The sequence below is a fragment of the Carassius gibelio genome, chromosome B18 (assembly GCF_023724105.1).
Source record: "Carassius gibelio isolate Cgi1373 ecotype wild population from Czech Republic chromosome B18, carGib1.2-hapl.c, whole genome shotgun sequence".
Lineage (NCBI taxonomy): Eukaryota > Metazoa > Chordata > Actinopteri > Cypriniformes > Cyprinidae > Carassius > Carassius gibelio.
This window is the reverse complement of record NC_068413.1, coordinates 17,044,488-17,072,283: the sequence shown is the minus strand read 5'-3', so window position 1 is coordinate 17,072,283 and position 27,796 is coordinate 17,044,488. Positions and strand designations below refer to the sequence as shown.

Sequence of the window (27,796 nt, the reverse complement as noted above, 5' to 3'; positions counted from 1 at the left end):
AATAGTTTGCAGTTTAGGATTTAGCAACTGTCTAAGTGCTTACTGGATCACTGACTCACTCTCTAATTCAGATCATTCATTTATATATGCATTAATTTAAATTATTAAATTATTCATGGCATTCAATTAATGTATCTGTTTTAATAATTGTATTTAATTATTAAAAGTATTTGTTTCATTTATTCATCATTTAATTGTATTTAATCATTGTATTTTATTAATGTATTTATTTATTCATTGCATTCTTTCTTTCTCAATATGTTCGGAAACACTTAATTATCCAGGATTTAAACCATATTGACAGTATCATGTATAAAAAGCCACTATATAAATACCACTTAATATTAACTTAACATTAAACAATTTTATTTATTTGTAAGAAATAAATGATGATAAACTAAAAAATGTATTAATTTTAATAAATAATAATATTTTTTTTAATTTACTTATTTTACTATTTATTTTTTATTCATTGCTTTTATTTATTCAGTGCACTGTTTATTCATTCATTTAATGTATTCATTTCATTTATCCATTTATATTATCTGTGCATTTATTTTTTCTTTCTTTCTCTTTACAGTTGAATTTCTTTGAATTCGGTAAACTCGTCTTCCTATAATCTCAGTACAAATTCACATCTATGAGCTGAAATGAAGCTAATTCTTCAGTTCTGAATTCAGTTCTCTCCGTCTGAGCTGAAGAGAGGAGACCGCTCTATGCTGAGGATGCATATGAGCCATCATTAAGGTAAAAGATAAAAGGTTAGCTTGGGATGAAGGGGTCAGAGGTCATGTAAGAGAAAGAGCTCCTGCTGAACCTATCAGAGCTTTAATCGTGAATCGAATCAAGACTTGAGTGAATGCATGGGTTTATTGCCGCAGCACTAGTTGTGAGTGGCTGTAGAGTAATGATTATCTTCTTACTTGAGCGAGAGCGAGAAGTCGTTCTTGCAGGTCTCGCTGTTCCTCACCAGGTAACTGGCCTCTTTACACAAGCGCAGCAGAGCCTCGGCGTCCGTGCGGCTGATGGCTCCGTGATACCAGCTGTGGAGCACAGAACGACAGACGTGAGTGAGGAAGAGCGGCAGAGCCTTCATCAAGCGTCTGCCGTGTGTTCGACTCACAACTGACTCTCCAGAGGCACGGCCGGGTCGATGCGCTCGCCCACACTCGGCTCGCTGGAGCTCATCCTCCCGCTCGAGTGCTTCAGATCCTTCTCCACGCCGTCAAACTGCACTGTAACGGCAGAAACACACACAACACTACTGATGACGTGTCACACATAAGCACGGCTCAGCTCATAACTGATCTATAGCTGCGTCACTAATGATGCCCTATACACCGTGCACTTATACACTACACACTTATGCACTCAATCATGTAGGGTGTGAATTATATAAGCTTATTCTGTCCTTCCTCTTCTCAACACAATTAAAGCTGCAACAGTTGAGGTTTTCGGTTATTTAAGAGCATCATCTGGGTATCTAAATGTCTTTTTGGAGTCATCATTACTCACACTATTTACTGAGCCGAGACTCGATCCAGTGACGTCTGTGAACACTGAGACATCCTCATGAGGACGAGAGGGAACACGGGACGTCCCGTATGAGACCACACACACACACACACACACACACACACAGAGACATGTTCGGTCTGTGTGACCGTGTGGTCATCTGACCCTCAGCTTTATCTGAACCGCTTTATACTGTGTGCAGCAGAAACATTAATAACCTCAGGCTGTACAACAACACTCTCTCATTAGTCATCGCTCATCATCATTAACATATTGGCAACAAGTTTGTTGAAATAGAAATAAATTATATTTTAACACAGATTCACACAGAAAACAGATACTTGTAATACTATTTTACACACACACACACACACACACAAAAAAAAAAAAAACTTTTAGAAAATATTACTGGCTCCCCAAAACCCAAAAAAGTGTATATGTATGATTAAACTTTTGATATGTGACTAAATATATATAGTGTGTGAGTGTGTGTGTGTGAGAGAGAGAGAGAGTGTGTGTGTGTGTCTGTGTGTGTGCATGTGTGTGTATGTGTGTCTGTGTGTGTGTGAGTGTGTGCGTGTGTGTGTGTGTGAGTGTGTGTGTGTGTGTGTGAGTGTGTGTGTGTGTGTGTGTGAGAGTGTGTGTGAGTGTGTGTGTGTATGTGTATGTGTGTGTGTGTGAGTCTGTGTGTGTGTGTGAGTGTGTGTGTGTGTGAGTGTGTGTGTGTGAGTGTGTGCGTGTGTGTGTGAGTGTGTGTGTGAGTGTGTGCGTGTGTGTGTGTGAGTGTGTGCGTGTGAGTGTGTGTGTGTGAGTGTGTGCGTGTGAGTGTGTGCGTGTGTGTGTGTGAGAGTGTGTGTGAGTGTGTGTGTGTATGTGTATGTGTGTGTGTGTGAGTGTGTGTGTGTGTGTGTGTGTGTGTGTGTGTGTGTGAGTGTGTGTGTGTGTGTGTGTGAGTGTGTGTGTGTGAGTGTGTGTGTGTGTGTGTGTGTGAGTGTGTGTGTGTGTGTGTGTGAGTGTGTGCGTGTGAGTGTGTGTGTGTGAGTGTGTGCGTGTGAGTGTGTGCGTGTGTGTGTGTGAGAGTGTGTGTGAGTGTGTGTGTGTATGTGTATGTGTGTGTGTGTGAGTGTGTGTGTGTGTGTGTGTGTGTGTGTGTGTGTGAGTGTGTGTGTTGCATGAGTGTGAGATGGAATAATTTGTTGTTCACTGTTGTCATATACTGTTCGTCAGCGGAGAAACGATCTGTTACCATGGAAACCTCTCGAGCGGATCCTAACTGTAAAGGACAATCCGACGCTCTCCAGAGAAGAGTGTGTTTCAGAGACGGAGGAGAGATGCTTCAGGAACACACAGTGAACCTACAGCAGTGCGGTCATAACACGGCCCGGCTGTGACCCCAGCGTGACCCCAGCGTCTGCGACTGTAACCGTGGCGACATCACAGAGCCTCTCTGACCTCGTCATGCACTGCAGCAACATGAGTGACGGTAACCGCTGGCAACAGTGTGTGGGCGTGTCCTGTGAGTTCTCTTCTATATTCTGCTTCATACAGTGAGTCCTGACATTTTTAGAATAGTCTTTTAATTATTTTTGGTTGAGTTTATGGTGAGTTTATGATCAGGTTAATTCATCAGCAGGCCTCTAAATAATACAGCCATGAAACCACTGTGTGTGTGTTATTACAGAGACAGACGCTCATCTCATCTTCATTAAAACAGCAGAAGAACGCCAGGGACAGAAGTGTAGAAGCTGAAGGGATCAAGATATTTATAGTGTGTATTACAAGTGTGTCACTTCTAAGCAATCTCCAGAGCACATTACACAACTACACGAGAAGACGGACTGAGCATTATTCAAAGAAAAGAGGGAAAACAGACACTTTCAGGATCATCAATCGCTGATGGAGACGAAAACTTAAATACTACAGCATTTTATTTTATGAAAATGAGAAGTGAAGTGATCCTGTGACAGGAAATGCCTAACATGGACAAAGACATCTATGAAACATTAAAACAATAAACACAATTATGAATGATGCAGTGCTAATTGACATATCATTTATTTCAGTACATAAACTATAAAGCATATGTTAAACCTAATTCTGTGCAGAAAAACAGAAAAAGAAAAAAGGAAACAATTGTTTGTCGTATTTAAAACAATCATAAATTCCCATTAGGAAAAAAAAAAATATATAGATTACAAATGTATTTGATTTCTTACAGCTATTTCAAAGTAAGGGATAAGAAAAGAATATCTTATAAATAATAATAAACAAAAAGTGAATCGAATCGTTCTGAATTTGCAAAGATCGTTCTTGAATCGAACTGATTCACACACATTATTATTTTTATTAGTTATAGTAGTAATAGAAACATTGTTATTATTTGTATATATTGTAATGTATATTTTTAAATATTATGTAATGTTTTATTATTCTCACACACAATAGCATTATTATTATTAGTAGAAAAACATGTATTATATTATTATTATTATTATTATTATTTGTGTAGGTTAATCAATATTTTTTTTTATTAATAATCTATTATTATTATTATTATTATTATTATTATTATTAGAATATAGGAACAACAACATCCACAGTATTAATATGAAGATTAATTAAATTATTATTATTATTATTATTATTATTATTATTATTATTATTAAATTATTTATATTAATAAAGTGTGTGGGCTAATTATTATATAAATTTTCATTATTATTATTATTATTATTATTATTGTTAAGATCAAGTTTTTCTGATCCAGTTTATAACATAATTTCCTGTCAATTCTCAACTGTAACTTTAAAGGAAATAAATATTTAGAAACTCTTCAGTGAAGCAGATAAGATGTTAACACCAAGCGTAACCCACTTTTGAACACTCTCACTAATTAAAGCTGATAATTAATTCTCATTTACTAATGGACTAGTGGAAGTTCCATCAGAAGAAAGAGTCTCTGGATTACAGCCAGCGATTAAGATCTCTGACGTCTGTGCCTCTTCATTAAAGACAGGAATACAGAATACAGGCTCAGCCCCACAGTCACACTCACAGAATTAAATCGACATCGCTTTTAATTCTATTATTTCATATTCCACAGAGACATGAGGCAGATATGAGCCCAGAAGAAAGCAACAATTAATTCAGACGCCAAAACAAAAGAAGCGCCGGCTTTTCTCTGTGCAGACAAAAGAGTTTGACCATATTTATATGCAAATTTAATTTCTGGCTCATCAAGAAGCTGAAAAAAGTGAAAGTCTCTTCAGATTGATGCGACAGGTTGTCAGGTGCTATATAGGGGCCGAGAGGTGTGGGAACGAGGAGTGAGGCCAGGTGTAGTGATTGGAGATGAGCTGCACCTGCGCCCCACCGCCGGTCTTGAGTCCCACGGAGGAGATGGAAGGATATAAAACTGGAGCGACTATAGTGAAGGACGAGAGAGGACCAGGCCTGGGCCATATTTTATGTTTGCTTTTTATTTTGTGTGCACCAGTCGTCCGTGAGGGGCTGGTGCGCTGTTTTGTGTTTATTTTTGAATTATTAAAATGTTTTGATTGTGCGCCGGTTCCCGCCTCCTTCTTCCCGATGATATGGAGATTTAATATTATGACATAGACCTAACTCTCAAATCCTACATGTGCTGATAGTGCTTTTGTTTTGTTTGTTTTTTACTAATTTTGTTATGCGCTTTTGTAATTTTCAATGTTATTATTATTTTCTGTTTAAACGTCAATTTTTTTTTTTTTTTGTAGTAGTTCAAGTACTTCTGCTTATTTCAGTTTCAAGATCTTCAAGATTCATGTAATATTTAAATTTTTATTTAAATTAACAAATGAATTAAAAAAAATATATTAATTAATATTTAGTTTATTTATTTTTATTGTCGTTAAAATTCAGTTGATGTTTTTATGTAAATATTTAATTTAATATTTATATTTTACTTCATTTCAGCCTTATTTAAATTAACTAAATGCTTTGAATAGTTGTAGTGTTTTCAGATATGGTAAGATTTAGCGACCAATTCTCAATATTAAGTTGCTTGATATCATGTCTATTATTAACATACGATATAGTCATTTAAAAGACGCTTTTATCTAAAGTGACTTAGAAGCAATCAAAACCACCAACAGAGCAATAATATGCTAGTGCTATGACAAGTCACACAGCATGTTCATATACAGTATATATATATATATATATATATATATATATATATATATATATATATATATATAACTAACTTGAACTGAAGTATTTAAGTTGAAATAAGTGAATTGTATTTTTTTTTACAGTGTATATTTTATTTTATTTCAGCTTTATTTAAATTATTGAAAATGTTTTCAATAGTTTTTAGATATTACTGTTTAGATATAGTTTAATTTCTGTTTCAGTTTTAATTCAGTTCTTAATAAGAATGAACAAAAATGTTAATACTGGAAGGGTTTTAGTATCTGGGGATTGTGCAGACAGCATGACTTGCAGTGTATTTCCCTGATCTCTGTGAAACTCTTTCTTCCTTCGAGGAAGTGGAGCGGCGGCATCGTCTTACGGTTAATCTCTGGAGGAAAGGATCAATGCAGGTTAGTTTACAGCCGCCCGATGTGCTCAAATCCACACGCAGAAACACAAACCTGCTCTTCACCTCTGCACACATAAATCTGGATCTCCAGCGGTGACACACAACACCACTTTCAAGCATTCTTTGCTTATATGGCGACATGTGAGCGTAAGCTTTCCAAAACACGCCTGAAATGGAAACGTGAATCTTAGTCAAGTGATCTGAACATCTGTAATCTCCACAGGTCAATCGCTTCTCCACAGTGCCCTGTCTGAGGACTGAACGCAGTCAGGAACCTGCTGATTGTAGTAAACCGTGAAGGGAACACTAAACCTCTGAGCAGAAGCTGTTTGAGAGAGTCGAGCTGGATCTACGCCGAGCGCTGGACTCAAGCCTTCTGTCATTTTCTGCTTCACTGGAAGCAAATGCTAAATTTGGACGGTAGTGCAAGAAAGAGGCTTAAATCTCACAGCAGCACTTTAACTTTATCTGAGCAAATGTGCTTCACGAGTCCAAAAGCTCTTCACCTGTTTCCAGCAGCTAGAACAGCACAAGACAACCATCCTCAACAGAGGATGTCAAACACCAGATAAAAGTTGACACTATTACTACTACTAATAAGAATAAATAGAAGCAACAGCCGAGCAGCAGAGAAGGACAGCAGCTTATAAGTGTTTTGCCTTGTTTTCTCATTAGACTACTGTGTGATCGTCATTGCTAAGAAAGTTTGGTTTAAATTGTGTGTCTTACCCTGGTAAATACGTTGCTGAAAGTGGCGCTTGGTTTTGTGTTTGCCTTTTCCCCCTTTCTTCAGGTACCTTACTTTTTGTATAGCTTGTTCTCAAATACTTATTTTGGTCACTTGTAGTCACTATATGCTTTCAGATCTCTACTATCACTACTAACACTCGGAGAGAATGGCATAAACATCACAGGAAGGCCTGTCCGACAAACCTACGGCCTGTCCCTCTGACCTCTACTACTACGCTCTTTATTCCAGTTGGTCTCTGGAACTGCCAGTCTGCTGTTAACAAAGCAGACTTCATTGCTTCTATTGCTACTCATTCAGGTCTCAACCTCATGGCACTGACTGAGACTTGGATCAAACCTGAAGATACTGCCACCCCTGCAGCCCTCTCCACTAATTTCACTTGTTCTCACACTCCTCGTACCACTGGGAGGGGTAACACCTATATGTTACCCTTGGGAGATATCATCAGGAAACATGGTATTAGCTTTCACTGTTATGCTGATGATACTCAGCTCTATATTTCCTCGCAGCCCGGGGAAACACACCAATTTGAAAAACTAATGGAATGCATAGTCTATATAAAAAAATTGGATGATGAGTAATTTCTTACTGCTAAATTCAGAAAAAACAGAGGTGTTAATTATAGGACCTAAAAACTCTGCTTGTAATAACCTAGAACACTGTCTAAGTCTTGATGGTTACTCTTTCAATTCTTCGTCATCAGTTAGGAACCTAGGTGTGCTATTTGATCGCAATCTTTCCTTAGAAAGCCACGTTTCTAGCATTTTTAGGCTGCATTAATTAGGTAAACCGGAACCGGAAACACTTCCCATAACACCCGATGTACTTGCTACATCATTAGAAGAATGGCATCTACGCTAATATTAGTCTGTTTCTCTCTTATTCCGAGGACACTGTAGACTCCTGAAGCGTCACACACTCCAACACAGGACGCGACGGAACCTACGCTCACTCGCTCCATCTCGCCTATTCTCTTTGGTTTCATCCTCACTTCCTTCACTCTCTCAGTTCTCAGCTCTGGACACAAATAGTGCTACGGACACTCTTTGCTCCACTTTAACCTCTTGCTTGGACAACTTTTACCCACTGTTGTCTAGACCAGCACGCACCATCCCTTCTGCCCCCTGGCTGTCCAAAGTTCTCCGTGAACATCGCTCTAAACTCAGGGCTGCAGAGAGGAAATGGCAGAAATTGCCAAATGTGTATCAGTCTCTCCTCTCTTCCTTCTCTGCAAATGTCTTCACTGCTAAAACATCCTACTACCACAACAAATTTAACAACTATCTCGGACACTCTTCAAAACTTTCTCTTCTCTTCTTAATCCACCACCACCACCTCCTCCATCGACTCTTACAGCGGACGACTTTGCAGTTTTCTTCAAAAATAGGACAAGACCCATCAGTGACCAATCCTCCACACCGCAGACTGAGGACAACTTCACAATGACCGATGCACACTCTTTCTCCTCCTTCTCCCCACTCTCAGAGATGGATGTTTCCAAACTCATCTTGTACAATCATCCTACTACTTGTCTACTTGATCCGATCCCCACTCACCTCCTTCAAGCGATCTCTTCTTCAGTCATACCTTCACTTACTCACATTATCAACTCCTTTCTTCACTCTGGAACATTTCCCTCAGCATTCAAGCAGGCTCGGGCAAGCCCATTCCTCTAAATCCAACGCTTCTAGAAAACTACAGACCGGTCTCCCTTCTTCCATCCATTACAGAGACACTTGAGAGAGTTGTGTTCAACCAGCTCTCTATGTTCCTTGTACAGAACAACCTCCTGGACAGCAACCAATCTGTCTTCAAAAGTGGCCACTTAACTGAGACTGCTCTGCTCTCGGTTACTGAAGCCCTGCGACTGGCAAGAGCAGCTTCAACATCCTCGGTACTCATCTTACTGGACCTGTCTGCTGCTTTTGACACTGTTAATCACCAGATTCTCCTGTCCACCCTCAGAAAGATGGGAATCTCTGGAACTGTTCTCCTGTGGGTTAAGTCCTACCTCTCTGACAGATCCTTCAGTGTGTCTTGCAAAGGTGATGTTTCTAAGTCTCACCACCTTGCTACTGGGGATCCTCAAGGCTCAGTATTGGGACCACTTCTCTTATCCATCTAGTGAAAGTGAAAGTGAAGTGACATTAAGCCAAGTATGGTGACCCATACTCAGAATTTGTGCTCTGCATTTAACCAATCCGAAATGCACACACACAGAGCAGTGAACACACACACACACCCGGAGCAGTGGGCAGCCATTTATGCTGCGGCACCCGGGGAGCAGTTGGGGGTTCGATGCCTTGCTCAAGGGCACCTAAGTCGTGGTATTGAAGGTGGAGAGAGAGCTGTTCATGCACTCCCCCCACCCACAATTCCATCCGGCACGAGACTAGAACTCACAACCTTTCGATTGGGATCGCATCAAATTCAAGGTACTGATGCTTGCCTACAAGACGACCACTGCCATGGCACCAACATACCTAAACTCACTGGTTAAATCTTATGTTCCCTCCAGAAGTTTGCGCTCTGCAAGTGAACGACACTTGTGGTGCCATCCCAAAGAGGTTCAAAATCAGTCTCACGGACCTTTCCTGGACTGTGCCCAGCTGGTGGAATGACCTCCCAAGTAACATCTAAAGACTCATCTTTTTCGCCAGCACTTAACCAACTAATACTAGCACCTTTCCTTTTCTTGTCTTTCATATAAAATAATAATATAAAAATAAACTGGCTATGCGTTTTGTATTAAACTAACTGAGACTTGTCATGGCACTTGTATACTGTTGTTGTTCTCTTGTTGACCTGCTTCTATTGTTCTCATTTGTAAGTCGCTTTGAATAAAAGCGTCTGCTAAACGATTAAATGATTTTATGTATGTATATATATATATATATATATATATATATATATATATATATATATATATATATATATATATATATATATATATATATATATATATACGAAGAAGAAGAAGAAACTGGAAGTGAAATGAAAATCAAAAGCATGATAATAAAAGTCATAAATATTTTAGTGCCTTTGTTTTAAATCAAGATGGACATCAGTAATGTTTTTTGTTTTAGTCCAAGCCCTGTCTGTGAAGACGTTAACAGAGGTCTAACAGGAGGACGTGTGTGAGGGATGAGGCTGGACACACCGTGCTGGAGCTGGTCTCCCGGAGAGGACGGAGCCTCCATCAGCGGAGGACTGGAGTTCAGCTGCCCGACCGGAGGAGGCCACGGCAGATCCTTAATGACCTTAATCTCCACTGCAGACAGAAGCAGAGGACAGGAGAGAGAGAGACAGAGGGAAGGCAGGAGAGAAGAGGACAGGAGCGTCAGTGAAGGCAGGATCAGGTCAGCAGGGCAAACAGTCACAGACAGGAAACAGGAAACAGTAAGGAACCAGGAAACAAACAGTGATGGAGAGCACTCAGGATTCTGCCGGTCAAACACAAGCATCTCAGGATTAACTCTAGAAAACCACTGAAAACTTTCACACATATCTCCTCATCTCTTCTGTCTCTTCAGCTGGAGCTTCTGGTGTCAAACCTTGTCTGATTGTGATCAAGTAAAGGTCAGAATAAGGTCAGTAATATCTCCAGATGAACTCTACCTGGACTGAAGCAGCTCAGCTTTACTTGATTCTCCATCAATCATGTTTTAGAGTCTCAAATCTGATCCTCAGGATCTTTTGAGGAGCGTTTGTTTCCAGAAGCTTTACTTTCACTGTTCCTCAGCGGAGGAGTGATCTTCACAAGCCTCCAGAACATCTCACATCTTCTGAGGAGCCTTGATTTCTTCAGCTCTTGATCTCTGTGTTATATGTGCGGATCATTTACATCTCATCTTACTGAAACACATTACTGGAGATATAGAACACAGACTCATATTTAGAGCATTATCTGCTCTACTGTTAGAAAGATCTGACTGATTTACACCACAAGCATCAGAATCCTCAGCATCTGCTCTAAACTGAGAGATTTATTTTCTACATATTCTCACTATATCAGAGTATATTAAAGCCTAATTCAAATATGAGACACAAAAAAGTGCATAAGCAAACTCTTTCTTAGATTTTTTTTGTAGGATGCAACAAGTTGATTCTTAGGAAACACAATCTGAGGGATTCAGATGATTTTCCCCAGATTATACGGTTCAATAGGATTACACACACACTGTACTGTAGCTCCTCCGTATGCTGCGTTCATTAAAGACGTGTCAGGTGTGCTATTCAAAGAGAATAAACGGTGTCTACTACAGCATGAAGTAATGCCCTTTTCTCTTTCTCTCTCTATTAATGCAGCTTTGCTGGATGTAATCGTGGAGAGACGCACCCATCCAGTGACAGCAAATCTATTCTCAAAAACATCCCACTCACTTACCAGAGAAGCAGATCCATATCATAAACAGCACTGAGAGCGTATGAGGCTCTGCAGAGGCGGGTCTTAGACCCCTCGGGCCACATTTCTGGGTAAATAGTGTTATAATAGCTAGAAATTAAATTGCACATTTAACAGAGTGAAAGACAGGCAGACCAAAGTCCCAAAGCCCTGGTCTAGAGATGAGAAAACCCTTCATCCAGCTGCTCATATGTTCACAAACCAAAATACCTGCTTACTAAAATATGCAAAGTACTGAAAATCTTGCTAATTATTTGAACACTAACTCAACATGAATATAAAGGAATCAGCATTTAAACTTACTTATTGAGACACAACTGTCTTTTATCAGCTGATTTACAGCAGAATTTGAAAATGGTCTCATATTTTATAAAGTTTGCATCATCAATACTGCTATTTTTTCTATTATAAAAAAAAAGAATCCAAGGCACATTGAAAATGCCGAAAACTCTGCACGTGATGGATTTCGGCTTTCAAAGAGTGCGTCAACTAATGGCCGAAATGCATCATGTGCAGAGTTTAATGCACTTTCAATAGTTATCGAGATGGCCAGAATATGAATAAAGGCTTTTAATCTTTTTTGAGGATTAGAAGAAGTGCTTTGGAGTCATTTTTCACCTTCTGTGATTACCTCACATGGTCCTTAATCAGCAAGCAGCACTTCAAGAAGAGTCCTACGAACTGTTATTTTCCTGTTTATCTCTGTGAAGCTGCTTTGAAACAAACTGTATAGTATAAAATGCTATAGAAATACATGGGAAATTGACAACTAAATACATTGCTTTGTGTATCCTTTTGATCTAACATTCAAAATATTAGTGGAGGACACTGTAGATAACATCTTGGCCAAATCAATTAAAAACACTGAAAATCGAATTCAATCATTTTAAATGCTACAAGTAAACTTAATGCATCACAACACAACAATATACAATAATAAATTAATATTCATTCTGAGATTTCATTCATATATATGGTAACACTTAATGCCTTTATGTATAATGCATTATAAAGCATGTCATAATGAATGTTGTAATGCATTATATATTTTCATAAACAATTGTAGCCAAAGTTAACATGCATTTTAATATTTGAAAGGCTGTTGGTCTTGTGGTTTAATGCATTTTACTGTACTTTCTAAATTATTTAATTTGAATTTACAGTAACAATGATTTGCTAAGTGTTATAATGCATTACAGCTGTAGTTATAATTATTCCTGAGATCATGCAATGCATTACAGGTGCATTGCAAACTATAATTAATGCATTAAAAAGTATTTTATAAAGTATTATATATAACAATTTAAGTGTTACCATATATTTTACCAATATATTGTGCATTTCCATAACACACACAAAAATAACAAAGAAGGACAAAATGACAGGAAATAGAACTGTTTCATGTCATTACCATGCTATTACCCTGTTATTAACAGGTAATTATCATGTTATTACCATGCTATTACCATGTCATTACGTGCTATTACATGTTATTACCATGTTATTAATTATTTCAAGGTACTTTAGAGAAAATCATTGTAAAACTATACTACTAATGACCATGGTTTTTCTGAGGTACAGTTTGCTTCTTTTATGTCATATTTGACTATAATTTATCTTCAGTAGACAGAAACATGACAGCAGCGTCGAGTGTATGTGTGTTTATTAATTTTCTCGCAACATTAGCCACAGTGCATCGCTGCAGCTTCTCGCATCTCGACTCTTCGCAGTAACCGCTTCTGTCCATGAATCAACTCTGCAGTGCCAGTTAATTAAAACAGCACAGAGCGAGTCAGTGTACACTGGGAGTTAGAAATGAGACGTCGCTGTCACTTAAGCCCCGAACCATGTCTATTTATTAATTAAACACGCAACAAATCCCTTCATTCTGCTTTCTGTGAATCTTCTCCCTGACAGAAACCGCTCGACCCAAAACAAACAGCACACACAAACAAAAGCTCCTGCGGATGGAAACATGCCACAGCTCTCAAATTCAAAGCAAACGCACTTGTGATTCATTTGGCGTCGGATGCTTTCAGCGCTTGACAGACGAAAGACCCGAACTGTCTGCGCGTCCAGAATAAAGCCCACAGTTTGTAGACTGTGCTGTCAGCCGTTTTACGAGCAGATAAACACACTCATTTTTTTAAAGAATAGAATTGGAATAGAGAGTGCTAGAGTCAGAGGTTCAAATTCAGTGTACTGTTGTCTATTTCTACAAATATAGATCTGTGCTATTGATGACTGCTTCTGTGCTGCAGGTGAACTCAGTTAAACGGCTGTAACGCTCCTTGTGTTAAGCCAGAGAGCCGTTCTGTCGGTCATGCAGCGTGTTGTGAGGATTAGTGCGCTCTACAGACTTGCATTGGTAAACACCAGCGCTGGGGATGTGCCGTCTTCACACTTTGCTTGTTTCAGGGCTCTGGCCAGAATTTTGGCTTATGCTATAATGTGAAAACCTCGAAATTAATTGAACCGAAGGGAGCTCAGCAGACGATTGCACACATTTTTACATATTAAAACACATAATGAATGAACTGAAAAGTGAAATGAACTGAGACGGTGTTAAAAGGTTGTCTGAGTGGTTTTGCTTTATATCCACACTGTGCTTTTTATATATATCATGCATTATTTTATGTTTTTGAGTGTATCAAGTCAAATTGGATCATTCAGCTTGCCTCTTACACAGTCAGGTCCCTGAGCTTTAGTTCATCCATACACACAAATACATATGATATAGGATTAAATCTCATTAACAAGATATTTACAGACATACTTATACTCAAGCATCCAATAAAAAAAGAGACAAAACCAAAAAATAAATCAACATCAGTTTATGGACGACAGAGCTGACGTCACGAGGAATCGAGAGTATCGTTTGTGTTTGACATTACTCTCAAAAAGAAATGATTTTATGATTGCAAGAATGCAACAACACCAGTTACACACCGCTGCATCGACACACGCTCTTCTGCTTTCTATCACAGCTCATTTTACCAAATTACAACAGACCCGCTGTCACCAAATGATAGCCAATTTAATAAAAGTGGCAGAAGTGCTGCAATGTCACAAGCACCACACACACACACACGCGCACACACACACACACGCACACGCACACACACGCACACACACACATATATACATACAGACAGCGACAGCTTTGAACTTTGGCTGAGCTTCTCGATCTGTCACGGCTCGAGCTGATGAGTTAGTCTTACACACAGTGTCTGTTCGTTGTCCTCTCCCTGAACCGCCAGCAGAATTGGGAGAACAGAGTGTGCAAAAAAAGCTGCCTCAATTTCCCACAATCCCCCTGGGCAGAACTCAAGCAGGCCGGCTTTATCTCATGCTCCAGCTTTGAAGGCTCGGTTCATCCGGATCCGGCCGCTGTATACAGCACAACGGATGGATTTCATCTCACACTTTCATCGCAGACCTGATTAAGACATCAGGACAGAAACAAGGGACATTTAGACACGAGCAAGCTTCAGGCTCAGTGGAGATGTGTGAACTGATTCCACGAGTAGACAGATGCAACATCAAATATTAATCGTGATGTGCTGAAGTGACACGACTGACGAGGTTAAGCGCTGAGCATCAAACATTCATACAGTCTCAATAACAGCTTTCTAACCAACCGCCTGAATTCAGGAGAAAAGCGACTTCGTTCTCCTAAAGAGTTTCTGTGTGTGTGTGTGTGTGTGTGTGTGTGTGTGTGTGTGTGTGTGTGTGTGTGTGCGTGTGTGTGTGTGTGTTTAAAACATGGGGGTGTGAGGTAATTATACGGTGGAAACGCGGTAAAATGTGTTGCCTACGCCTCGAGCGCAATTAGAAAAGTCAAACGCCTTTTCAAAAGCTCACAGCAGTTTCTGTGGCATCGCAGCGCTGCCATCTGTGATAAAACAGCCAGCAAACTCTGTGAGTGTGAGCAGATCTCAAGATCTTAACACAGTCAGTCTAACATGCTAGTGAAGACTAAATGCATTTCTTGCAGAGGATCTCAAATATTTCCCAATCCTTGTGATACATTCGTCTTAAAAATTTCTTAATAAAATGACTATAAAATGCAATGCATTACTTTGGAAATGTTGAGAGTCATTTTTAGGTTGTTTTGTTGGAAATAAATGGACTGTTTTTGTACTAATAACATGGTAATGATGTCAAAACGTGGGAATTTTTCACATTTACTCATTAATAAGAAGCCGCTGATCAAATACACTATGGTTTTGACAGAAGAAAAATATTAAGTTAAAGCGGTTTATTAAATTAACAATTCTTTGAGTCCAAACGGATCTAGAATATGAAAATAGTACGCAGATTTTGAAAGCATTTTCTTAACATTACAATGACAGCTCAGCACTTGCGGTTGAATTTTTAATGCACTGTTTTTTTTATGTTTTGTTTCTTTTTTTAAAAGTCATTTTTAAGAATCAGACTCTTAATCAGAGCGCCTGTTGCATTAATTTGTGCTCTCTCCAAAGTGAATGTGTCTGTGCTTAAATGTGATGAAAAAAAAGCTGCAACTATAGAATTTTAAAAGTCATGTCAAGTATAGTCATGACCAATTTACATGATTTTACAGAATGCTCCATAAATCTGTTCTCATGTGTGTGTGTGTGCGTGCGTGTGTGTGTGTGTGAGTGTGTGAGTGAGATCATGACAGAAGACTGTTATCACACCGCAGCAGCACATGAGAATCAGACAGAGGGCAGCGTCTGTCATCCAGGACAGTGTGGAGACTCACAGACGTTCCCACAGTCCGGGTTTGAGACGGACAACTGCAGACAGATCAGGAGCAGACTGAGACCGTCTGTGGCTGTGCAATATAGAGCCGCCGGCCCAGATTTACAGTTAAAATACGGTTAGTGATGACGTCACTTTTATAAACAAACTGACTGTGTCACATTTCCAGACTGTGTGAATGAAACTGAACTACTTTTACATCAGGTCATGTGATCCGAACCACATACAGTCAGCTAAAATAATCCTCCAGTGAAAAGTGTTCTGGTCTGAATCAGGAGAGAAATCTGCACAGATCAAGCAGCGTTTAAACAGATCTAAACTAATCTGTGAGAGACAACAGCAGATGCACTTTTCACTGGAGGAAGTGTTATTATTGATTATAGACTCCATGTGTTTGAGTTAAAATCATCTTAATGCTGGATGTGTTTCAGGTTTTGTCTTCTCCAGATGTTCACTGATGGACTGGAGTGCTGTGGATTATTGTGATGTTTTTATCAGACTCTCATTCTGACGGCACCCATTCACTGCAGAGCATCCGTTGATGAGACACTGATGCAATGCTACATTTCTACAAACCTGATGAAGAAACACACTCATCCACAACTTGTGTGGCCTGAGAGGGAGTAAGCACATTTTCAGTAAATAACTATACTACTTGGTCTATACTAACAAAAAATAAATAAATAAAAAACCTTTCAGTGTCTCTACTTTAAAATGTCATGTTTAATTCAATGAATTGCTTGCCATTTCCATGCACTTATTCTTGAAATGTAAAATAAATTTCTGAGGTTTCACTGCAGTCATTCTTAACACATGAAAATAAACAGCTGCCTTTATATTTTAGGAAGGAGGTCATTACATCTGTGACATCACAGAGTCTGATGTATGTGTAAGTGGTGTCTTCCAAACACAGACAGAGCGAGAGGAGTTTTCTCTGTGTGCATTTTGGTTTCAACTTCAGGCTCATCAATCACTCTGTGCCTTTACATCTAGTGTGTGAGGAGGCAGAAGAAGATAACTAGATGACTAATTAGGTGACACACTAGTGCACAACCCTGCAGTGACCTACACAAGCACATATCAGCACCAGCTGAAAGCAGTGCAGTGATAAACACATGAGGGTATGCAACACACACACACACACACACGCACACACACACACACACGCACACACACACGCACACACACACGCACACACACACACACACACACACACGCACACACACACACACACACACACACACACACACACACACGCACACACACACACACACACACACACGCACACACACACACACACGCACACACACACGCACACACACACGCACACACACACGCACACACACACACACACACACACACGCACACACACACACACACACTTTAATGAATAAACCGGGCAGTAAATAACTATCAGGATCTGTACGCAGTGCACTGCAGCTCACCTCGAGCTGATTTTAATCTTCTGTGTTTCATGGGAGCAAACGAAGATTGATGAAACAGAAACATATATACACCGCAGCGCTCAGTAATAACTAAAGCACTCATTTGTGCTAAGTGCGATATTTCTCCTGTTCGATGGCGTCACTTCGACTTCACAACCAACTGCATTTATCCTAATCAATCATGTGCATTTTAAAGCTGAAAGATGAACTCGGTGTGTAAACAAGCCCGATCCTGGCACGCACAAATGGCAGGAACAGAAATGTGAGTGGCATATATTACATTATTGATCTAATAATGAAAACATGCTTTGAAAACATTAGCCACATGCAAATAACTCTTCAAGAGACACTGACCCACAATCCTCTGAAATCCTCTCCCTTAAAGGTATAGTTCACTTAAAAATAAAAAATTGCTTAAAACCTAACCAAATCATTAGAATACATTTAAAGAAATGTACATTTCATCAGTGTCTCATCAATGGATGCTCTGCAGTGAATGGGTGCCGTCAGAATGAGAGTTCAATGTTTTTATCAGCTGTTTGGACTCTAATTCTGACGGCACCCATTCACTGCAGAACATTCACTGATGAGACAGTGATGCAATGCTACATTTCTTTGGCTGAACTACTCCTTTAAGTGCTGTACACACAAAGCCTCCATTTATGGAAAGCCCCTAATGAGCGTTTCTCTCATGTCGTGACCTCAGGATGACCTTTGAACCTCTGGAATCAGGGGTTTAGCATTGAGACGGGCTCCAGACTGCTTCCCAGACGTCTCCAGGGTGTTCTGCTATGACTGACGTTCTTGAAGATTTATCTTTAAAACATGTTTCTGAAGGCAGAGGAGTGTGAGCATTGAGGCTCCATGGGAAGGTTTCTCCGAGAGGATCTGGTGGCAAGCCAGACGCCTAGCCATTGATTTCTGATTGCTCTGCTTCCTGACTGAAAGAAACGTCAAAGCTTTATCTACACTGAAGCGGATTGGAGAGAGGGATAAGCGGTCGAAAACTAGCACAAAGACATGTGGGAAATAATAAAGTCTTTGAAAGCTGTGTCTGTCTGACTGACCACACAGAAGTGTGATTTGCTCTTTTAACACAGTAAAGTCATTATCACAGTTAAAACAAGCTCACACACAGATCTACAGTAATCACACACTAATGCATACAACTCAAGAAGATTCCACAACAATTGTAGCGTATGCTTGAAACAATGCACCTGATGGATTTACCGCTGATTACAGCTTTACTGATTAATGTGCATTAATTATCGGCCGATATTTATCATGCACTGCTACTTACATTTAATCAACAGCATTTGAGATCAGTTACCAAATTCATCTTTTTAAGGTAGGACTGCTTTTCTAGGCAGATTAATTTATAGTTGTGCATTTCCAATGTAATTTATTTCCTGTGTAGGGATCCCTGCATTTTTTATGCAAAACTAGTTTATCTGGTTGACATGATCACATAAAAATGGGAGAAAATTAAGCTTTATAGTCACACTAGTATTGTGTTCCCTTCCCTTGTGACCAATACATTTAGTTAAAGTGTGATACAGTCAAATCAAATTATACAGGTATATAAACTCTAGAGAATACTACAGATATTTTTCAATTTTAAATATAAAATGTAACATGTATTGATGTTTTTATTGATGCATATTGATTAATATTAAATAATCCTACATCTACATTTCTAAATTAAAACTGAGAGCCTGTGTGCTGCAGTACCTGTGGAGGATCTAGAGATGTGGAGATCTCTCCTGGACGCTCCGCCGCTCGAGTCCTCATGACTAATGCAGTCATAACAGAGCAGTGCTGCTCCACACACACACACACACACACACACACACACACACACACACACACACACACACACACACAGGACAAAAAAGGGAGCCTTTCAAGACTGATGCACAAAACTCAAAAACAAAACAAAAGCAAATAACTCAGTTGAACAGCCGAGTTTGTCATGAGTCCCTGAACCAAAACTTCAATCACCACACCTGACGGACGGACACACACACACACACACACACACTCCTCCAGATCCGTCGATCCGTTTCTCACACATTCGTCTGTAATCACCCGGAGAGTAAAGAGACAGTTCTGTCATCATGTCCTCCTCCTCATGTGTGCGCTTCTATGTTCTGCTGAATACAAAAGAAGATATTTTGAAGAACTGTGGTAACCCAACAGCTGACGGTAGCCATTGACTTCCATAGTATTTATTATTTATCTTTTCCATATTATGGAAGACAATGGAGCCCAGCAGCTGTTTGGTGACCAGCGTTCTCTAAAATATCTTCTTTTGTGTGAATCAGCTTAAAGAAATGAATACAGACCTGAGGATGAGTAAACGATGACAGAACGTTCCTTTTCTGGGTGAATGATCACTTTAGGAACTGAAATGATCCGTTCCTGAAGTCGTGACCGAGGAACAGAGCGTTCAGAGAGAGAGATACTGTAAGGAGAAAATCCCCCAGCATTCCCAGCAACAGACGGATACGGTAAGATATTAAAATGAGCCTGTTTACACTTTCACAATGATTTGCAAAGAAAATGTTTGAGAATTTACGCTCCAACCTGTTCAGTAAAGAGTGAGACCTCCACCAATGAGAAACTATCACAGCCAGGACACAGAAATCAACTTTCACCAAACACATTCAATGAACAGCAAAGAGAAAAAGCCCTGATTCATACAAATGTTCTTGAGCACGCATTGTTTCCACAAACTCTGCAATGGTCCTAATATGACGTCACCCTGTGACCTCTTTTTAAAAGCATTATACAAACAATACACACAAAAACATGTATGCCATCTATTCCACTCTACAATGCAATACTGCAGGTTTAAAGTTTGCTTGATTTTTTGATTCAGTCTTCTACTGGTCAATCATGTGTTCACAAGATAACAATGCATAGGTCAGAGTTCATTATTTCACAAGAGCATTTGCATGACCATCGGCCGAGTTGAAAACTTACTAAATATTTTGCTACAAAATGCCACACAGCGGTTGAATGAACCATTGCATGAATCATTTTCACCCAGTTTACTGGTTAAATCTTCTAAATGAACCAGTTCACTACAATGAAGCTCTAGAACCCTGGAGAAAAGTGGAAAAGCTCAAGTTTCAGAGACAGCTGAGCAACTACGTTAGTGGTTAGTAACTCCCACCATCAGCCACAGAACCAGTGCAGGACTCATTATATCTCTGACTGTTCAGTGTTATCAATCAGTTCTGGAAAGAGCGTGATGGAGCGGGCCGAACCTGCGAAGGCTTTGGATATGCGCTCTTTCTTCCACTCCCAGGGCTGGTCGTACTCCTCCGGCGGCCTCTCGTCGTCCTGCGGTAATCTGCTCTCGCGGGAACACACACATCCGTCTGGATCTGCTCCGTTCTCCTCCGGCTCGTACGGGGTGTCGTAGAGAGGATGCTGCTGGACCGGACCGTCTTTAGGAGCGCGACCGCCTCGGATCTCTGCAGACCAAGAGAGGAGACCACATATCAACAGTGGTTTTCTGTTGGACACATTTGAAAAAACCAGTCAAAGGGTCAGATTCATGCACGCTTATATCATCTCTCCAGTGATGACTGCTTCTGTGCTGCAGACACACAGATATGCATTTAGCAGGTACTTTAATATAAACGTATGATATAAAATACCAGAGATTATGATAAAGGAACACATGCAATTAGTCACAGAACCAACAATGGCAGGTTTATTTGAATAAGAAATGATTTTAGCATCTGAACTGATCAACACAGACTGACATTTTCAGTCACAATCCTACATTTCTATTGTCAAAGTTTATTCAGAAGCGATTGTTTCAGACAGTTTCGTCATGCATTCAGGCTAAGGTTAAGTGTTAAGTGTTTGAAAGCTTCAGTGAAACGGACAAAGAACAAGCCCAAAACACCAAAACATGTTCAGACCTGCAGCTCTCAGAGGAAACCAGAGCTCACGTCCTGCAAAACCAGCTCTGAATCTCATCTGAACACAGAGATCTGCCGCTGATGACCTAGACATCCACCAGAGATCAGCCAATACAGACAATAAAAACAATACAGTATTGTTCAAAATAATAGCAGTACAATGTGACTAACCAGAATAATCAAGGTTTTTCGTATATTTTTTTATTGCTACGTGGCAAACAAGTTACCAGTAGGTTCAGTAGATTCTCAGAAAACAAATGAGACCCAGCATTCATGATATGCACGCTCTTAAGGCTGTGCAATTGGGCAATTAGTTGAATTAGTTGAAAGGGGTGTGTTCAAAAAAATAGCAGTGTGGCATTCAATCACTGAGGTCATCAATTTTGTGAAGAAACAGGTGTGAATCAGGTGGCCCCTATTTAAGGATGAAGCCAACACTTGTTGAACATGCATTTGAAAGCTGAGGAAAATGGGTCGTTCAAGACATTGTTCAGAAGAACAGCGTACTTTGATTAAAAAGTTGATTAGAGAGGGGAAAACCTATAAAGAGGTGCAAAAAATGATAGGCTGTTCAGCTAAAATGATCTCCAATGCCTTAAAATGGAGAGCAAAACCAGAGAGACGTGGAAGAAAACGGAAGACAACCATCAAAATGGATAGAAGAATAACCAGAATGGCAAAGGCTCAGCCAATGATCACCTCCAGGATGATCAAAGACAGTCTGGAGTTACCTGTAAGTACTGTGACAGTTAGAAGACGTCTGTGTGAAGCTAATCTATTTTCAAGAATCCCCCGCAAAGTCCCTCTGTTAAAAAAAAGGCATGTGCAGAAGAGGTTACAATTTGCCAAAGAACACATCAACTGGCCTAAAGAGAAATGGAGGAACATTTTGTGGACTGATGAGAGTAAAATTGTTCTTTTTGGGTCCAAGGGCCACAGGCAGTTTGTGAGACGACCCCCAAACTCTGAATTCAAGCCACAGTACACAGTGAAGACAGTGAAGCATGGAGGTGCAAGCATCATGATATGGGCATGTTTCTCCTACTATGGTGTTGGGCCTATTTATCGCATACCAGGGATCATGGATCAGTTTGCATATGTTAAAATACTTGAAGAGGTCATGTTGCCCTATGCTGAAGAGGACATGCCCTTGAAATGGTTGTTTCAACAAGACAATGACCCAAAACACACTAGTAAACGGGCAAAGTCTTGGTTCCAAACCAACAAAATTAATGTTATGGAGTGGCCAGCCCAATCTCCAGACCTTAATCCAATTGAGAACTTGTGGGGTGATATCAAAAATGCTGTTTCTGAAGCAAAACTAAGAAATGTGAATGAATTGTGGAATGTTGTTAAAGAATCATGGAGTGGAATAACAGCTGAGAGGTGCCACAAGTTGGTTGACTCCATGCCACACAGATGTCAAGCAGTTTTAAAAAACTGTGGTCATACAACTAAATATTAGTTTAGTGATTCACAGGATTGCTAAATCCCAGAAAAAAAAAATGTTTGTACAAAATAGTTTTGAGTTTGTACAGTCAAAGGTAGACACTGCTATTTTTTTGAACACACCCCTTTCAACTAATTGCCCAATTGCACAGCCTTAAGAGCGTGCATATCATGAATGCTGGGTCTTGTTTGTTTTCTGACAATCTACTGAACCTACTGGTAACTTGTTTGCCACGTAGCAATAAAAAATATACTAAAAACCTTGATTATTCTGGTTAGTCACATTGTACTGCTATTATTTTGAACAATACTGTATGTGCAAACTGAACAATGCATCCATTATGAGCCAAAAATAAGGCATTTAATATAAACATTACATTCTAAAACCTGTAAAACGTCATCTACTTATTGGTGCATTACATCACTTAATAACAGCTGCATGTGCAGCTATAAAGACTCTGTGGAGACACGGTGAAAACTCTCAGGAAGCATCAACATGGCACTGTCACAGCTCAAGATGAGAGAGGCTTATATAGCCGCTGTAGAGCAGGAGTGTGTGTTCTGAACTCAACAATACTGCGGTCTGGAGAAATGAGCTTCCAGCACAACCCAGTCCAGCCGAGGAGCTGCTGACCTCTGACCTGTCACGTCTGCAACAGTTCAGGGATCAAAGGTCAAACACAAACCTGGCATTCACTCACACACACACACACACATGCAAACACGCTTCCTCTCCAGGTGCCAGACGCTGTGTGTGTGTGTGTGCGTGTGTGTGGTCTGATGAGCTCTGCTGATTTACAGTCTCACACTGAGGGAATCAAAGCATGACCTTTATCTTTCCAGGAAGCCATCCCTGAAGACTCTGACACGGCAGGCGCTCAGTGTTATTTAACGCTCCTCTTATCATCAAGAGCCTCTTTACATGCAAACACGGTCATTACAAGACCTCCAAAGAGACTAATGTTACTGGTGTCACATTACTGGATCTGGATTCATCCAAGTGAATCGAATCTTTTGAATCGGTTCATGAAAGTATTCATATTCGTTGACTGATGCTTTCTGATTCTCTCTCATCTGTGTCAGGTCCCGTCTAGATCCAGTAGAAGGATAGATGAACAGACAAAGACAGAAAGATGGACGGATGATGGAGTGAATAATCATTTGAATCATTTAAATAAACTATCGATGAAAGATACTCATTCTGACCTGTACTTTTTAAATAAGTGATCATGCTAAACTGTATTACATAACACTATTTTACATTCTAATGATTATTAATCTAAATAAGCCTGACAAAAGGTTTTGGAATAGAAATTATTCCTCTCCTAGTTAAAATAAATAAATAAATGATTTTAAATACAGTAAGTATACTTGAAATCCATTAATATATTTATTTATATTATACAATTATAATAAAACTTATTTCTTTATTGAACAATACACATTTCTTAATATTACACCTAAAATGTGTTTTAATATCACTATTAATAAGGCTCGTATGAAGACTGTGTAACTTTAGTCTTTAAATGCAGTATATTTAAAGTGCACCTGAAGTATACTGTACTTACAGTAGTCCACTTCAGCACAATCAGATATACTTCAGGATATATTCAGATGGACTTCTGCACCATTGACGAACTAATAATAAGTGTATTGAGGACACAACTAGTTGTTCCAGTTTAGCAGGCTTTCAGCTTATTATACCAAAAGTACAGGGTATATTTAATAAGCATAAATATGTACAAAAAAAATAAAAATAAAAATAAAAAAAAATATATATAAATTTATTTCAAATGCATTTCAGGAATTTCTTCAAATACATTTTAGTTTTTTGCACTAGGATTAAAATGAAAAATAATAATGTTTTTTGCAGAGAAACAGTTAAATTAAACACATAATGTACAGAGGGAAATATGCAAGGCTTATTAAACTTGTATTGTTTTGCTGCTTGAAAAGTCTCTGAGCCGTGTACAAGACTCATGTGATGACAGCCAGATCACACACACACAGACACACACACACACTGTGGGATGCAGAGGCACAGAAGCAGATATGTCTGAGTGTGTGGTGTTTGTGAGAGCAGAGAGACGTTCACAGAAACTGTCAGAGATAGTGCTGCGGGTCTCTCTGGATCTCGTGTTCACGCTGATGATAACACACCGGAGAAACAAACACAGCTGCTACAGGAATCAGATCTCAGACACTGGCCTGGATCATACTGGAGTGCACAGAAGTCTATTTGGGGGACTGACTTTAAGGTGTAGCATATTAAAAATTGATGATCTGAGCTGACATGAAACTCTTGTTAATGTAATAACATGCAGGTCTTATCGAGCTCACGCTATTCGTTATTCAACAGCATAATGAATTATGTTTAATATAATATATAATACAAATAATGTGATCACCTATATATTAAATATCACTCATTTATATCTCCATTACTGTATATTCAGTGGTTGTAGATCAGTGTGGTATAAGCTGTGTTCATCAGTGTTTAATACATGCTTTATGAGTGACTGTCATGCATTAAACCTGTCTAACAGGAACATTAACAGAGCGACTGTCTGAACAACAGACTTCACCACACTAAACTGGAAGTCAATGATAAAGAGCGTCAAACGGTAAGAGGTGTGTGTCCAAACAACACAAGAGTCAATCAATACCTGAGACTCAGGAGCAACTGCATAGAGAGCTTCTAACAACCTCATCATGAGCTGATTTACAACCATCCAGCATCTGAAACACTTACAACCAACCTGAAGCATCTGTGTCTCTCTGTCCTACAGCCCGCCCTACAGATCCCTACAGATCCCTGCTGCCAGCACACACACACACACACACACACACACACACACACACACACACACACACACACACACGTTTGTTTTTGTGTAAAGTGTGTTCATCCCATAGGTGTAATGGTTTTTATTCTGTACAAACTGTATATTCTATGTCCCTTCACCAACCCTACACCTAACCCTAACCCTCACAGGAAACTTTGTGCATTTTTACTTTCTCAAAAAAACTCATTCTGTATGATTTATAAGTGTTTTGAAAAATGGGGACATGGGTTATGTGCTCATAAGAACCCTCTCCTTGTAATACCTGTGTCATACCCATGTCATTATACACACACACACACACACACACACACACACACACACACACACTGTCTTGTAAAGTTTTAGTCTGTGATGCCAGTTTATATCTGTGCATGTCAGGACCTAATTATCTTTAGCAGCACAGCTGTTCACCCACAATGCATCAGCTTTCTCTTGCAGCTGTTTCCTTTTTTTCTGAAAGCGCTGTAATAAATGCCTCACACATTTCTCATTAAACAAAAGTGTTACTAAATTAAGTCTCTTAAACACACACTCTCGCTGTGTTTATTCACACACAAGGCTTACCGCGGTATTCTGCCCCCACCCTCACTTTGTTCTCTTCATGGAAATTAAAACTAGTTAGTTCAGTTGTTCACAGATGCTACAAAAAGCCAAGCACCTATTTGACAATATTTCTTTATTTCATATACATTAAGTGTGTTTGCCCTTGTCTTTGTATCTTTATTATTGTTGTGTTTTTCGTTAAAAATGATCATATATCTCAAACTACCATATTTTAAATTCATTGTAGTATTTGGACCAATCAGACACACAACTATTTGTTATATTTAACAATTAATATCTAATGCCCCCTCATCTATCCAAAGGGTCTATGGACCCTTCCCCCAAAATGCAACCATCTTCTCATAAAAGGCAGAACAAGCGTCTGGTTTGATCGCAAACACAGACACACGATCTGTTAGCAGTAGTTTATGGCTCCCAGCAATGTGCTCAGGGACTCAAGCCTCTAAAACAGACACATAATGCTCATAAGAAGGGACTCTTCTCTAATAAGTTCATAGAAAAGCCTTTCTTTGAATTGATTCACATATTCTTTAGGGCATTTTGTATACTATTATGTTACTGTTCTTGTATATTGTCTTTTGTGTATTGTATATGTTTATGCATGCTTATGATGGATCACTAACCAATCTAATTTCATATACTGAAGCCTCATTGGCTCACTCAGATCCTGAGGGTGTGACATCATCACCCCGTATAGATCACTGATCACTAGATCAGGATGGTTCTTCAGATTCAGGAGTTCCAGGAGAAGATGCTGAGCTAAGAGCTCTCAAAACCATGCTAAGTTTGTGCCAGGCTTCGGCCTTGACTTTCCGTTCATCAAGATCTTCTGATTTGTACTCTTCTCATCAACTCACTTCAGCAAAGACACACTGGAGCCCCAAAGTGCATCAGACGAGCAAGTATCAAACTTAGTCTTCTAAACCGATACATTAGTATCATATGCACCTTTTACAAAGATGTGTTTGAACTAAGAAACTGATGTTTCCTTCAGGCTGAATATCAAACTGTACCATAACTTCATGTTTTATTACTCATATCTTTACTTTAACCCTTTTTCCTATACTAACTGTATGCGTGTGCGTGTGTGTGTGTTCAAGTTTAAGTATTTATGCCGTTAATAAAGTCTTATTTGTATCACACTTGAGGTTGTTCATTGTTTGAGTCCCTAATCGTGCAGATTTTAGCTACACGCTCGGAGTAGTATTGTACAGTAATAAAGTTATTTTCCTTAAACAGGGAAAGTAATGTTCTTAGAATTGACAGACAGTTGACATTGAGTTGTAAGGTAAATACTTACAGCAGATCTAAATATTTATAATTAATCATAACTGGTTAAGAGAGAGAGAGAGAGAGAGAGAGAGAGAGAGAGAGAGAGAGAGAGAGATAGAGAGAGATGAAGGTATAGTCACACACCCACACACACACACACACACACGCTCCAGTCCAGTGATGCAGTGTGCTGATGATCGTGTGTGTGTGTGTGCATGTGTGTGTGTGTGTGTGTGTGTGTGCTTTCCTTCACAGAGCCAAAGGCCGAGATGTGCAGAATCCC

The 27,796-nt window shown here is 39.4% G+C and overlaps 1 protein-coding gene across 4 annotated transcripts in view; it reads right to left on the bottom strand.

The window, feature by feature from the left end:
• Positions 1-27,796, bottom strand: part of LOC127977279 (SH2 domain-containing adapter protein F-like) — an 83,896-nt gene that overhangs the window by 6,236 nt on the left and 49,864 nt on the right. Inside the window, exons 3-7 of one of the 4 annotated variants that reach the window (XM_052582088.1) lie at positions 20,717-20,926; positions 19,176-19,262; positions 10,009-10,119; positions 1,124-1,235; positions 924-1,043 (exon numbers count right to left, since the gene is read on the bottom strand). In XM_052582088.1, coding sequence (XP_052438048.1) covers positions 924-1,043; positions 1,124-1,235; positions 10,009-10,119; positions 19,176-19,262; positions 20,717-20,926 — 640 coding nt within the window. The remainder of the gene's footprint in view (positions 1-923; positions 1,044-1,123; positions 1,236-10,008; positions 10,120-19,175; positions 19,263-20,716; positions 20,927-27,796) is intronic. The other 3 variants (XM_052582090.1, XM_052582089.1, XM_052582091.1) reach the window with 3 other exon arrangements.